The 13,143-nt window shown below is 45.1% G+C and overlaps 1 protein-coding gene across 2 annotated transcripts in view; it reads right to left on the bottom strand.

Moving 5' to 3' along the window:
• prkcab (protein kinase C, alpha, b) overlaps positions 1 to 13,143 on the bottom strand; it is a 118,560-nt gene that overhangs the window by 65,147 nt on the left and 40,270 nt on the right. For both annotated transcript variants that reach the window (XM_086093281.1, XM_086093290.1), the window contains exon 3: positions 9,822 to 9,904. In XM_086093281.1, the coding sequence (XP_085949407.1) occupies positions 9,822 to 9,904 (83 nt within the window). The remainder of the gene's footprint in view (positions 1 to 9,821; positions 9,905 to 13,143) is intronic.

Below are 13,143 nucleotides of genomic sequence, written 5' to 3'. Positions count from 1 at the left end.
TCATAAATGTAAGGCAATACTTTTAAATTCATTCGAACAGTAAATTTCAAGAAACAGATACAGATACAAAAAATTAATCGACATTTAAAATTCTATTTTCTTATGAATTTATGGGAAAAATATTAAAATAATTGATTCATAGTTTTATGAATCGATATCAGGCTCAAAAAGTAAAATAGATTCGATATTGATTATTCGATGTTTTTTTTTAATCCCAGCCCTAAAAATACTATATAGTATTATCTTAAATTCTAGAATGTACACCTTTTCCATTCTAGTTGTTAAAAATGAATTACTATACTAATTGACAGGACCGACTTTTTAGTTAAAAGGCGCGGGTGGCGGTAGATTTGGAAAGGAAACGCTAACAAGCATCAAAGTGCCACGTATGTCAACAGTGCCATGAGGAGAAAGAAGGGAACACGAAGTTGCGTCATGTCTCAGCTCAACCGCCTGCCAGCGTGACGCAACGCAACCCTCGACTTTCATTCTATCAACATTATCCCGCCTTGTGACAAATGCACCGCTTCCACAGCCTCAAGAAGCCACATAGGATTTCGGAAGGTCTCCTTTATAATGAACAGTATGGTGGTTTCATTTATCGTGTGTTCTGTTCCCTGTTGACATTTTTGGAACATGGGCAGTGGCAGGCCCGAGGAGCTAAAGTGAGCCTCTGGTAATCTAAGTGACAAACTGCAGCTGGTTTACACATGACCTCGTTTGGCTGCAGCTGATTTTTAACTGCTGGACTGGAAGCAGAGCATCAAATCTTTCGTGCTTTCTCGGTTTGTTGCCCTCTCTGTTCAAACTTGACGCCACACCAGAAAATTAGATTTTTAACAAAGATAGGCATGCTCACTTTTTGATTGAGAGGTGATATTAACTTGCAGGAAATATGTGCACATTTGAGATTTAACCACTGAGATGTTACTTCAACAGTATTGTTACAATGTTTTATATTTGTATAAAGCTGTCAATGTATACATTTGCCCAAAACACACAAACACAACTTCCTTTTTATTTGACCATTTATGAGTCAAACATATTCTAATTAGCAGATTAACACCTCAGCTGTTCACAATGGGTATTCCTGCAAACCTCAGGCCAATCGTTTTCAGACTGGATTCGGGTTCAAATGTCCCGCCGTGGATGTGACGTGATGCACGCATTATGTACATGAAGAAGGAAGTGTGCCGTTGCTCCAGGTGGAATCGTCACTTGCCTTCGATGCAAGTTGCCGTGGGTTCGCTTCCCCGCCTGGAAGACCATGTTTGTTCATGTGCCTGGCTGTTTTTTTGGCCACACGTGGCAGTAGCGATTCCAAATTCAATTTCCTGCACAGTGCATCTTTAAACATACAAATTTCATTGACCAATATGTGACTTAGTTTTGATTAGCAGAGGAGAATTTGAAACCCCAACATCGTTTCAAACTCAAACCTGTTGGAGTTGGAGCTCTAATTTGAAGCTTCAAACCCTAACATTGGCCATAAACCCTAATTTGAAACTCCAATCTTACCATAAACCCATAATTTGAAACCCTTATCTTTGTTTTCACACCCTAAATTGAAACCAAAATCCTTGTTTGAAACCCTAACCCCGCGACTTGCTACTTTAAAACAGCAACCTTGGTTGTACACCCTAATTTAAAACCTTAACCATGGTTTGAAAATCCAACTTGAAACCCTAACCTTTGTTTAAAGCTTTAATTAGATACCCAATCTTTGGCTTCAAACTGCAGTTCAAAACCCTAATCCTTGTTTGAACCCTGAGTTGTAACCTTTACTCTGGACACAAACCCTAACCTTGGCTGTAGACCATAAATTGACTAACCCCGACTTAATAAAACCCTAATTTATGGAAACATAAGCTTTAGCGCATTCAGTCACCTATTCTGCCATTGCACTTTACAACAAATACAAAAAATAATGTTTTTCGACTCTTCCTCAATTGTACAAAATGGAGTGTCGCTCTCACAAATGTCTTTTACAATGTTGAAACACTTGTAAAGACAAAGAGAGACAAATGTAGCCAATGTTTGCTATCATCTGTATTTGCCACCACCACATCCTCAACAACTGGACCCACGGTGTCGTTTGTAGCAGACCAATTACGCTCAGCCTTAAATGCCTGAGCATCGATGATGAGTGCGAAGATGAGCAGAGAGCTGGAGGCGCTCCGACTTGTTTACGTTGATACACCAGGAGTGCTCATGAGAGTCTGACCTGTGTGAGTGAGTGAGTCAGTGAAACGCGATGAAGGCAACCGAGTGCACAGAAGCATTGCTGGCTGTCTGCACGTGACAGTGAGTTTGACACTTTTTACAAACTGTCGCCATCATTCAACCTTTTTTAGCACCATAGCAAGTCATTAACGATCATTGTATTTATCGACCGCCCCCCAAAAACAAATCATGATAATCAATAACAAATAACAAAAACAAAATTAAAGGTGCATTGTGCCGTTTATAAAGGTAATAATAAAGCTTTTTCTACATTATGCATGCTCCGCCAATGCCTATTGAGTACGAAGAGACCTGACTGTTTTACTTTGACTGCACCTACCAGCAGGTTTTATCTTCCCTTACTCCACAGTTTCTTTGTGGAGGGGAAGGGCGGAGTTTTTCTTACCTCATTTGAAGTCATGTCTTCATTTGTCAACTGTGGCTGTCGCTTTAAGATCGTGCATGTACTTGCACGCGCACCATGAACGAGCCTGACACAGATGCTGCAGTTATGCTTTGGGCCAGAGGTGGCAGTCAGGAGTAAAAAAGAGACAAACTGCACAAAGATTCACTGGGGGAATGAAATATAGTCACATAACAAAAGTACATATGGATTTTAGTTGAATCTTCCATCTAATTTCTATCTCGCTTTTTCTTATTTGAGATTTGGCCTAAAATTCTAATTACGGTAAAAACGGAATCCCTTCACGTTAACGGTATAGCATAGTGGTGCAACTATAGTCAATACGATTCTGTCATGTCAAGGAGGCTGAAACATATTAAACGTAATACACTGAGCCTAACTTCAAAATAAAGTTTTCCAAATACAGTAGTACATTGACGGCAATGCAAATAACCTTAATACACTTTTACTTTGAAATTTGTCCACGTCGTGGCGTGATGGCTAGCTTAACTTCCCTTTTTAGACATTACTTTATCATAGTTGATTGACATTGTAGTTGCGACCAACAACGTTATCATGCACAATGAATATCTTTAAAAACTAATTTTTCCACTTGATTTTAGTGTTTTGCTACATTTCATATTAGCCTAGCGGTTAGCATGACTTCTCCTTTTCTCCCTTCTTGCTCAGTGTGCTGCATTCTTAACTACTCCACGTTGTCCTTTAGTGATAATGATACTTGTCGAAAATGTAGTCGCGTCATGTAGGCAGATATGGAAGGAAGCTGAACAAAAAGAACACAGAAACTCAAACCAAAAAAGACAACCACTACCGCACCATGCTGCCTAGTAATATTGTATTGTCAAATTTGTCCAGTAAGGCATCGAGAGGCACGTGATGCAAATGTGCTAGCACATGCTGCAAAATGCTGCGCAGCCGTGTCGGTAATCAGGTCGAAAGACAGATGGTGGGAAAGAGGATTTTCCAAGGCGAGTAACGGCAACATGCGAAACATAATCTCCCGCTGTTGCCGAGGCCAAATCTATCCGTGACATGAACCTTATCAAAAAGGGAACGTTTGTAAGGGACTCCGTCCACATGGAAGACGGCGGTCATGCACATGTAACATGGTTGTGAAACACGTATTGTTTCTCTATGGGTGAGTCACGGGATCCGGAGTGGTCCTTGACAAATAATACCCCCCTATTTACCGCCTCCACTTCACAATGTACTGAATGAAAGCGCTTTGCGCTCAAAAGCTAATGCCAACATCTGTCTCTTTGCGACATGTGAGCGGATCAAAGCATCTGCTGGACGCGTGATCCCATTCAGGCACCGGGGCAGGCGACCCGTGGTGCAAATAGGGGCAACCATGTGTGTGTGTAAGTGTTTGTGTGTGTGTGTGTAAGTGCTTTTGTCTTTGTTACATTGTGGGGCCCATACAAGTGTGTTTTTGCAGGTTTAACTACCATTGTGGGGACCAATTTGAAATTATGGGGACATTTTGGTGGTCCCCACAAATTCAACCTCTTTTTGAGGGTCAAGACTTGGTTTTAGAGTGTAGGTTTGAATTGGCTCCTCCGTGAGTCATCACCTTATCGTGGTGGAGGGGTTTGCGTGTCCCAATGAACCTGGGAGCTATGTTGTCCGGGGCTTCATGCCCCTGGTAGGGCCACCCATGGCAAACAGGTCCTAGGTGAGGGACCAGACAAAGCATGGCTCGAAGGACCCCAATGATGAATACAAACCTTGGATTTTCGTTTCCCTTGCCCGGACGCGGGTCACCGGGGCCCCCCTCTGGAGCTAGGCCTGGAGGTGGGGCTCGAAGGCGAGCGTCTGGTGGCCGGGCCTACACCCATGGGGCCCGGCCGGGCACAGCCCGAAAAGGCAACGTGGGTCCCCCCTCCCATGGGCTCACCACCGGTGGAAGGGGCCAAAGGGGTCGGGTGCGCAGTGAGCTGGGTGGCAGCCAAAGGCGGGGGCCTTGGCGGTCCGACCCTCGGCTACTGAAGCTAGTTCTGGGGACATGGAATGTCACCTCTCTGACAGGGAAGGAGCCCGAGCTGATGTGCGAGGCTGAGAAGTTCCGACTAGATATAGTCAGACTCACCTCCACACACGGCTTGGGTTCTGGTACCAATCCTCTCGAGAGGGGCTGGACCCTCTTCCACTTTGGAGTTGCCCACGGTGAGAGGCGCAGAGCAGGTGTGGGCATACTCATTGCCCCCCGGCTGGGCGCCTGTGCGTTGGGGTTTACCCTGGTGAACGAGAGGGTAGCCTCCCTCCGCCTACGGGTGGGGGGACGGGTCCTGACTGTTGTTTGTGCTTATGCACCGAACAACAGCTCAGAGTACCCACCCTTTCTGGAGTCCTTGGAGGGTGTGCTGGAGAGCGCTCCCCCCGGGGACTCCCTCGTTCTGCTGGGGGACTTCAACGCTCACGTGGGTAATGACAGTGAGACCTGGAGGGGCGTGATTGGGAGGAACGGCCCCCCCGATCGAAACCCGAGCGGTGTTTTGTTGTTGGACTTCTGTGCTCGTCACGGACTGACCATAACGAACACCATGTTCAAGCACAAGGGTGTCCACATGTGCACTTGGCACCAGGACACCCTAGGCCGCAGTTCGATGATCGACTTTGTAGTCGTGTCATCGGATTTGCGGCCGTATGTGTTCGACACTCGGGTTAAGAGAGGGGCGGAGCTGTCAACTGATCACCACCTGGTGGTGTGTTGGCTCCGATGGCGGGGTAAGATGCTGGTCCGACCAGGCAGGCCCAAACGTATTGTGAGGGTCTGTTGGGAACGTCTGGCAGAATCCCCTGTCAGAAAGAGTTTCAACGCCCACCTCCGGCAGAGCTTCTCCGTTGTCCCGGGGGAGGCGGGGGACGTTGAGTCCGAATGGACCATGTTCCGTGCTTCCATTGTTGAAGCGGCCGATCGGAGCTGTGGCCGTAAGGTGGTTGGTGCCTGTCGTGGCGGCAATCCTCGAACCCGCTGGTGGACACCAGCGGTAAGGGATGCCGTCAAGCTGAAGAAGGAGTCCTATTGGGCCTTTTTGGCCTGTGGGACTCCGGAGGCTGCTGACAGGTACCGGCTGGCCAAGCGGAATGCGGCTTCGGTGGTCGCTGAGGCAAAAACTCGGACATGGGAGGAGTTCGGTGAGGCCATGGAGAACGACTTCCGGACGGCTTCGAGGAAATTCTGGTCCACCATCCGGCGTCTCAGGAGGGGAAAGCAGTGCGCCATTAACACTGTGTATAGTGGAGATGGGGTGCTGTTGACCTCGACTTGGGACGTCGTGAATCGGTGGGGAGAATACTTCGAAGACCTCCTCAATTCCACCAACACGCCTTCCTTTGAGGAAGCAGGGTCTGGGGACTCTGAGGTGGGCCCCCCTATCTCTGGGGTCGAAGTCACTGAAGTGGTTGGAAAGCTTCTCGGTGGCAGGGCCTCGGGGGTGGATGAGGTTCGCCCGGAGTTCCTAAAGGCTCTGGATGTAGTGGGGCTGTCGTGGTTGACACGTCTCTACAACATCGCGTGGACATCAGGGACAGTGCCTCTGGATTGGCAGACCGGGGTGGTGGTTCCTCTTTTTAAGAAGGGGGACCGGAGGGTGTGTTCCAACTTTAGAGGGATCACACTCCTCAGCCTCCCAGGTAAGGTCTATTCGGGGGTGCTGCAGAGGAGGATCCGTCGGGAAGTTGAATCTCGGATTCAGGAGGAGCAGTGTGGTTTTCGTCCCGGCCGTGGAACAGTGGACCAGCTCTACACCCTCAGCAGGATCCTTGAGGGTGCGTGGGAGTTCGCCCAACCAGTCCACATGTGTTTTGTGGACTTGGAGAAGGCGTTTGACCGTGTCCCTTGGGGAGTCCTATGGGGGGTGCTTCGGGAGTATGGGGTACCGGGCCCCCTGATACGGGCTATTCGGTCCCTGTACGACCGATGTCAGAGTTTGGTCCGCATTGCCGGCAGTAAGTCGAATTCGTTTCCTGTGAGGGTCGGACTCCGTCAAGGTTGCCCTTTGTCACCGATTCTGTTCGTAATTTTTATGGACAGAATTTCTAAGCGCAGCCGGAGTGTCGAGGGGGTCCGGTTTGGTGGCCTCACCATTGCATCTCTGCTTTTTGCAGATGATGTGGTGCTGCTGGCTTCTTCAAGCCGTGATCTCCAGCTCTCACTGGAGCGGTTTGCAGCCGAGTGTGAAGCGGTTGGGATGAGGATCAGCACCTCCAAATCCGAGACCATGGTCCTCAGTCGGAAAAGGGTGGAGTGCTCTCTGCGGGTCGGGGATGAGGTCCTGCCCCAAGTGGAGGAGTTCAAGTATCTTGGGGTCTTGTTCACGAGTGAGGGTGGGTTAGAGCGGGAGATCGACAGACGGATCGGTGCAGCGTCTGCAGTGATGCGGACGCTGTATCGGTCCGTTGTGGTGAAGAAGGAGCTGAGCCGAAAGGCAAAGCTCTCGATTTACCGGTCGATCTACGTTCCTGTCCTCACCTATGGTCACGAGCTGTGGGTCATGACCGAAAGAACGAGATCCCGGATACAAGCGGCCGAAATAAGTTTCCTCCGCAGGGTAGCCGGGCTCTCCCTTAGAGATAGGGTGAGAAGCTCGGTCATTCGGGAGGGACTCAGCGTCGAGCCGCTACTCCTCCACGTTGAGAGGAACCAGTTGAGGTGGCTGGGGCATCTGGTTCGGATGCCTCCTGGGCGCCTCCCTGGGGAGGTGTCCCGGGCATGTCCTACCGGCAGGAGGCCCCGGGGACGACCCAGGACACGCTGGAGAGACTACGTCTCACGGCTGGCCTGGGAACGCCTTGGGATCCCATCGGAGGAGCTGGCTGAAGTGGCTAGGGAGAGGGAAGTCTGGGCTTCCCTGCTAAAGCTGCTGCCCCCGCGACCCGACCCCGGATAAGCGGAATTGAAGACGGAACGGTTTGAATTGGGTTTTGGTTGAGGTTAGGGTAAGGAATGGGGGTAGGCAATCATATTTTATGGTTGGGGTTAGGGGAAGGGGTTAGGAAATGAATCATGTCAATGAGATGTCCCCCCAATAATACAAAGACAAGTGTGTGTGTGCGTGTGTGTGTGTGTGTGTGTGTGTGTGTGTGTGTGTGTGTGTGTGTGTGTGTGTGTGTGTGTGTGTGTGTGTGTGTGATGACGCCTCATTGATTCAGAAGATGACTAGCAGAGATGGAGGAGTAGTGGTGCGATGTAGGGGTGGATGGACAGACGGGTGTTAGTGAATCATAATCACTCGGCCAGAAGCCGAGCAGAGTTGATGTTTGTGTTGCCGAAATCCTCTCTGTGGTTAAACGAGTCAAGTTCTGCTTTTAGACATTATGAATTAAAATCAAAGTCCAGGGGTTCTATTTTCATAGACAAGCACCCATGTGCTTGGCGTAAAAACAGGTGCATCTTCATTTGTGGTGAATTTGGTAGACGGCACTACACCATGATGGCCACAGCGTATTCTATTGCACGCCCCCGGCGCATCTGGTAATTTGATAGCAAAAATAGGACTAGACTTTAGACTCGCTAAAACCAGGTCTAAGTGGTGACGCAGGTGTGGAATGCGATTTTGGTGGATTTGATCAAGGCACAGGCAAACAGACTGTGAGCTCCGAAGACGTGTGGTGCAAGCGCGTCATCGTATTTCATTCATAAATATGACAACAGCTTGGGACAATCATTCTCGATCATTGTAGAAATCAATTCATTGAACAAATTATTAACATTGTCATCAATTAATAGACACATGAGGGTGGTGAAGGTGGTCCCCAATTGCCTATCTCTTCGACAGAGCCAATGCAGAGTATGGCTTTCAACGATAGAGGGGCAGAGCTCGGGAGCTGACCCATATACGGGAAGAGGCGTGTATAAAAATGGACATGTTGTAATTTTTTTTAGATGATTGTTAACCTTAAATCACTTTAAATTATATGCAAACTGTTGTGCGCACAGAGTGATTGACAAGCAGAACTAGACTCGCTGGGGTCTGCGTAGTCGGCCACGTTGCACCCACGACCGGGCATCCGTGTGTGACCTCACTCCTGACCCTCACCCCTGACCCTCAATAGTTGGGGGGATGCTATTAAAATATTGTAATGATAATAATTATTCAATCAATTGATTTCTAGAATGATTCAGAAGAATTGTCCCACACTGTTGTCAAATACAATATTTGAATGAAATATGATGACATGCACCAAAATTGTGCTACACCACCACTTAGACCTGCTTTTTGCGAGTCTAAAATCAAATCCACTTTTTGCCACCAAATTGCCAGTTGCGCCAGCTTTATCGGCCGGAACGACCAGCAAGGTATAGCACCGTCTACTAAATTCACAAACACACTAAACTAGACGTGCCCCAGCACGAAAATGAAAGACGCGCCCATTTGGTGTTTTCCATGACTTATCTAAGAAATCGGCGCGCCATTCCTGTCCCCTCACTGTTTGTCAATGCCTTTTCATGTTTCTTGGACAGGTCGAAACTCTAAAACTATTGTTGTTGCTGTGTACTTGTGACACGCGCAACATTACAATAAATTCAATAAATTTGCTTCCATATCCTTTTGTACAGTCTCCTGCTAAATCGGCCTTGCAGCTCTCAACCGCGGCAGGTTTGCATGCAGTTAACAGACTGATTGCCGCTCTAACTTTGAATGCACCCCAGCACACGGACAAAGAGGCCATCCGGCAGCTCTGCTTGACCTCTACCTCTTCATTAATGACCACAGGGAAGAGCGAGAGCAAGGTCAAGCTGTCTATTGCTCACACTTATAAACAAACTCCTCACCCTCACACACTCGGAGAGATGACATTTCCCTAGCGGGTGCACCCTGAGGTAAGATGTCAGCACCCTTGGGCTTGTGCAAAACAGACGACGACGAGGGACCAATGTTGTCAACCTGACGTGTTGATGGGAACAGTTTGTAAATATGCCACATGGATAATTAATACATGTATGTGTTCCTCTGCCACAATGTGGAGTCTGATTAAGGAATGTGGGTCAGGTAGCTAAATGCTGATAGTAAAATACTAATCACGCTATCTTCACAGGCCACACTTTGCACATCCCAAAAAGAAGAAATGTTTTTCCTGTTCTCTGGAATTAATTGATCCATCAATGGGAACTTCAAATCACGGAATTGTTCATACAATACATGATAAATGAAAAGCATTCACAACTTACGTCTGTATCGGGACCTTTGTCAGCTCCAGGACAGGAGAAGGTTACAAACTCGTGGCAGCGTTTGTGAACTACAAAACAGCACACTGGAAAACAAAAGGGAAAGAGAGAGAGATTTACAAGTCAAAACCAGAAAGTAGTAGGCTGTCTTGACACACTTACAGACACCTTTTTCTCTGTAGAACCAAATCCTCAGCTATTCATTGAAAAGAAGGTGAGGTGCATTACTTAGCCCTGTACACAAAAGTATTGCTTAGGTGCAATGTGGCATCTTGGTGCCAAGGAAATACAGTTGTACTAAAAAAACGAGAATACTTTATACCTGTATAATTAATATATACTTAAAATACTTATGCATAGAGGTATACAGTATACATAAATATACACACTGTATATGTTGTGCTTTTTTTCTAAAAAAACAAACAAAACAAAAACAATATATTTTCATTTTTGGCATTTGACTGTAAGTTGAAGGGAGTTGAGAGGCTTTATTTAGACAAAAGATATACTCTGGTGCCATCTTGTGGTATATTGGTACCAAGGAACTATGTAAACATGAGCTGAGGAGCTTCATTTAGACGCAAGTGTTGCTTTGTGTCACCTTGTGGCATCTTTTTACCAAAGAACTTGTTGAAGTAAGTTGAGGAGTTTCATTTAAACAAAAGTGTAGTGTAGGACCAAACGTATACAAAGTATACAAAAGTGTTGCTTTGGTGCCATTTTCGAGCCAAGGACCTATGTTGACGCGAGTAGAGGTGCGTCCTTAAGACAAAAGTACAAGAGCAATAGGAACGCACAATTTTTTTCTACACGAGGGTCTCTCACATTTTTAAAAATTGTTGGAAATGCTAAGTACATATGCGTGTAACCCCGCTTTACTTGTAAATGAGGCGAAATCAACAAATGATCATGCTTTCATGCAAGGCCGACATGTTTGTGTATACGAAAGTCAATCAAGCTTGCGCGCCCACGAACGCCCACTTGCTCAGTCCCACACACAAAATGTCATAAATGGGGGGGGGGGGGGGCACAGCTCACATGACACCACCTGACGCGGCTCCCACGACATTTTTCTTCTTTTTTTTAGTAAAAGTCAACGCATGGACATCTGTGACAACAAGAACACACTCCCTCTGTCTGTCTGTCTGTCTTTTGATGATTTATTTTCCCCTTCTCACACAGTCTGCCTGTTTCGCTTTGTCCAGATGCGAGAAAGCTCACCAGTCATGTACACTTTCTGTGCAAAGTCACATTTGCCACTACGTTGGCCAACTGAGGAGTCCAGTAAAGCAGCAGGAAGTGTGTTATACATAACTCTCTTATAATGAGCATTTTCAGGTGTTGTGAATGTTGGCGTGAGGTCAGTTAGAGAACCTAATACTCTCCGGGAGATGAATTTCCACTAGGAGTGCAGGAGCAGCGTACAAATTAATCTCTTTCACTAATAAAGAGGAAATGTGAGTGAGAGAAGGAAAAGAAGAAACAACTCAGCAAAATAGTTACACTCGCACTTGTCATTTTTATGATAAAACACACCACCACAAAAAAAACTGTAGATGCAAGCTAGATTTAGAAGACACAACTGGAGCAAAAAAGCTTGCCGAGGTCCAGATAACTCTCATTTTGGAATAAGTGCCCCCATTGGGTATAGAAGATCTGACACTGACAAATTGTGTCCCAAACTTTCCAAAATCTGCACATTCTATGAGGAAACAAAAATAAATGGATGATATTGCAAATGCGTGTGAGTTACAGTGTTTGCGTGTTTTTAACCAAAATATCCCGTTTTGGAAAAATCAGGCTTGACTCCGGAGTAGATGTCTCACAGTGTAAATGATTCTCACAAGTAAAAAATATATAAAAAAAAAAATATATATATATATATATATATATTTATTACGTTAAAACCTTCCCAATGATCATGATTGATTTTTTCAAAACCTGACAATTAAAAAAAATAAAAAATAACTAATAATAATAATATATATATATATATATATATATATATATATATATATATATATATATATATATATATATATATATATATATATATATATATATATTAGGGGTGTGCCCAAAAAATTGATTCTCATAAGAATCACGATTCTCATTTAATACGATACAGAATCGATTTTAAACGATTTTATTTAAATTATTTTATACTGTCTTGTCTTTGTATGTGTGTGCCTTTATTTGGAGCGCTGTTCATGTTGTACCCGGTTTGGCCACTGAGGGGCAGTGTGGTTCTACGCGGTCTAATACACTGTTAAGTTGTAGCCACATTAGAGAGTAGAAGGAAAAAGTCACCATCAAGTTATTCCAATAAAAGTTTTTTTTTTTGCAGCATGGAGCCGTTCTTTTGTGTGTGAGTGATAAAAGTGCCACGAGTAGTGCGCTAATTAGCATTACAGAGTCAGACTAGAGTAGACCATTACAATTCCTTGAACATCTATAGATTGAAGCAAAAATCATTGTCAATCAAATCATTTTGAATAAAAAAATCGTCCTTAATCAAAAATCGATTCTGAATCGAATCGCAGGCCCAAAAATCTGAGTCAAATCGAGAGACATTCAAAGATTCCCACCCCTAATATATATATACACACACACACACACACACACACACCAATTTCCAAATTAATCACAATTAATCACTTTTTTGTACTTCTACTATTTTCTACAAAGTTCGTAACAGATATGTACTTGAGTAAAATCTTAGAATGAATGTAAAATCAACAAATAGAAAGTATATTTAGAATCAAAGATTGTTCTAATAGTGTTCTTTGATCCTTGAATATAATACTTCTGTAAAATACAACTGTTGAAGAAAACAGACTCTGCTTTTTCCCCCATAGAACTCATTCTCAAAGCTTTTCGCTTACAGGATTAGTTGTGCCAATGAGCAGCCCACTCCAGCAGGATTGATTTGCGAGGCTCCGTGAAGGGAACTTGAGAGGGGTATTTTGTTCTGAGATGATACACCAAAGACGTACGGACTAATATGCTATTTGAATTTGGCTTTGCAAAGTGCGCAAATTACTGAGAACAAGCGTCAAGCAAGTAAAACTGAAAGTAAAACTACCTACAGCCCGTGTTTGTCCATCTTTGCGCCAGTGGATTCTCCAAGTTTGGCTGCACACATGAGCAGAGGTTATAGGCCACAACAGGACGTAAATAGAGCTGAGTTAACTGGGTTACTTTTTTAACGCTTTAAAGAATTAAAATCGCCAGAGTTAAGGCTTTAATTTTGACAGTACCGTATATATCGCTGCCGTCGGGCAAAAACCTTGTACCTCCAAAATAATCACTTTTCAGTAGTTGC

This window comes from Leptonotus elevatus, chromosome 1, assembly GCF_054856555.1.
Source record: "Leptonotus elevatus isolate MCC_2025b chromosome 1, RoL_Lele_1.0, whole genome shotgun sequence".
Taxonomy (NCBI): Eukaryota; Metazoa; Chordata; class Actinopteri; order Syngnathiformes; family Syngnathidae; genus Leptonotus; species Leptonotus elevatus.
Note: the sequence above shows the minus strand (reverse complement) of the source record. Positions and strands in the feature narration are given on the sequence as shown.